The sequence below is a fragment of the Vollenhovia emeryi genome, unplaced genomic scaffold, assembly GCF_000949405.1.
Source record: "Vollenhovia emeryi isolate VEMERY1.0 unplaced genomic scaffold, V.emery_V1.0 DF940475.1, whole genome shotgun sequence".
NCBI classification, from domain to species: domain Eukaryota; kingdom Metazoa; phylum Arthropoda; class Insecta; order Hymenoptera; family Formicidae; genus Vollenhovia; species Vollenhovia emeryi.
In genome coordinates this window covers 1-1,810 of record NW_011965891.1, presented here as the reverse complement: position 1 = coordinate 1,810, position 1,810 = coordinate 1, and the positions used below count along the sequence as shown (strand labels likewise).

General features: G+C 41.1%; 1 protein-coding gene across 2 annotated transcripts; it reads right to left on the bottom strand.

Moving 5' to 3' along the window:
- Nucleotides 1-622: 622 nt before the first annotated feature.
- LOC105555989 lies at nucleotides 623-1,626 on the bottom strand. 2 transcript variants are annotated; one of them, XM_012003042.1, is made up of 2 exons: nucleotides 1,363-1,626; nucleotides 623-1,306 (listed from the first exon to the last, which is right to left on the bottom strand). In XM_012003042.1, exons 1-2 carry the CDS (start codon nucleotides 1,610-1,612, stop codon nucleotides 1,293-1,295), a joined length of 264 nt encoding a protein of 87 aa, XP_011858432.1. In that variant the 5' UTR covers nucleotides 1,613-1,626; the 3' UTR covers nucleotides 623-1,292. The 2 variants fall into 2 exon arrangements, with proteins under 2 accessions (XP_011858432.1, XP_011858431.1); XM_012003041.1 differs by having other exon boundaries at nucleotides 623-1,278.
- Between the last annotated feature and the right edge of the window lie 184 nt (nucleotides 1,627-1,810).

The window sequence follows — 1,810 nt, the reverse complement described above, 5'->3', positions numbered from 1 at the left end:
TTTTATAGGAAAGGCTTTTAAAGTACATAAATTCAAAATGATGAAAATAAATAATTGCTTTGCAAGAGATATCTCTGATGCATTAATAGTATATCTAGTATTACTAGATGCTACAGTCATTCTAGGCAATATTTATATGAAACTTTTAGCTCTGGTCTGATTTTATTTTCAACTTTCTGTTGTTGATTTAACGCGGTATAACACATACCCGGCTGCAAGTATTCTCCTTTTTCTAGTTTACTTTATTAGATTAAAGTTATTAATTATTTAACAAACTTCACTGAATACAGTTTATTCCCACAAAACAATATGTTATCAAAAAGATTTCTAAAAGATATCTCATTTCTGAACCTGATAACTTATAGAGACTTCTAAAAGGTAACATAAGATGTCAGAATGTTCTCTAATGCGCCGGTTTTTGAGAACAGAAAGATATCATGAAAATGATGTCAAAAAGATTTCTCAAATCAGCTATCTTTAAGGTATTCAATGTTTGTCAACATATAGAGTTCTTGTTTATGATGTCTAAAAGAAATCAGATATATATCAACATATAAATTTCGCATTTATGATATCTAAAAGATATTCTAATAATTTTTGGGGGAAAATTAATTTCTCATTATTATAATGTAATAAACATAAAATTTATTATACTGCACTATGCATACATAGATACAATATACAGAATATATTTCAAGGTGTTCTTTTTATCAACGATAAGTTTAAAGATACCGTTATCTTCCAAACGAAACAATTATATGCGTCAGCGCTAAGGTGATTATTTTAATGGCTCATAACACTTCGTAAAGAAACAAAAACCCAATGGAAAACCTTGCTAAATACAAAGTAGTAGTAAAGTAGGAGCAACTTACGAGGGCGACTGACGAAACAGTGCATAGACTTAACCGTTAACGAAGAACATTACAAAAAAACGCGCGAGTCAACTACAGAGTGCGTCTTTTTGCGAGTCCGTCGCGTCTATCGAGGTTTTCGATCTGCGAAGGGCTCGTCGCCTTAGGTTGAGCATTGTTTTTGCCACCAACCACTTTCGCATATGTAGCGCAGTGCGTCTACAAAGCCAATGATCAGGCAATGGGTGGATAACCGGTTGTGTGCGCCTCGATTCCAATCGTTTTCAGCGCCGCTTTGACGTTCGTCTCTGGGCTGGGCGCCATCCACGAAGTTTTCTTGATCTTGGACATCTTTGTGGCGACCGGGCCGGGTAGGACGCACTGGACGACGATCCCTCTCGACGCAGCTTCCGTAGCAAGGTCGGCGCTGAGCTTACATGATTACAAGATTACATCTATACATAGATTATATATTATCTCATTCAAATTAATTATATATATATTGTTATGCCTGCATCGGGACGATTCGCCACCGGGTGAATGCGCGCCAGCCGTGGGCTGAAGGTGCGGCGCGTGGATGCATCGGTCGTCAAGGACCAATATGTTTCTGTCTCGTTGCCGAATCTTCTCTGAAAACTCGGCAGCCTGTCGCGTCTGCCCTCCCGTAGATGATGCACTTCCTTGAGCACCGCATGAAGGGCTGCCGTTCCCGCATCCGGCTCTGGCACCTCCACGATCCGCCTCTTCGGTCGTGTAGCCATTCTATCCCGGACGAGCCCCCAAATATTATGTCTCCGTCGGCGCGCAGCCTCTCCGTCGGCACGTCATTCCGCGCACTCGCGTATCCGACGGTACGACGCTTCGCTCACTCGCGGTCCACGCCGCGAATAAATGAGAGAGAGAGAGAGAGAGAGAGAGAGAGGATTAGCAGAACGGAAATTCTTTATACAGGGTGAGTC

Excerpts from the sequence above, each read along its gene's own strand:
- LOC105555989 (XM_012003041.1), bottom strand. The coding sequence starts at position 1,612 with ATGGCTACACGACCGAAGAGGCGGATCGTGGAGGTGCCAGAGCCGGAT. Across the intron at positions 1,279-1,362 it reads GGCGAATCGTCCCGATGCAG|CGCCGACCTTGCTACGGAAG; the intron begins GCATAACAATAT and ends ATGTAAGCTCAG.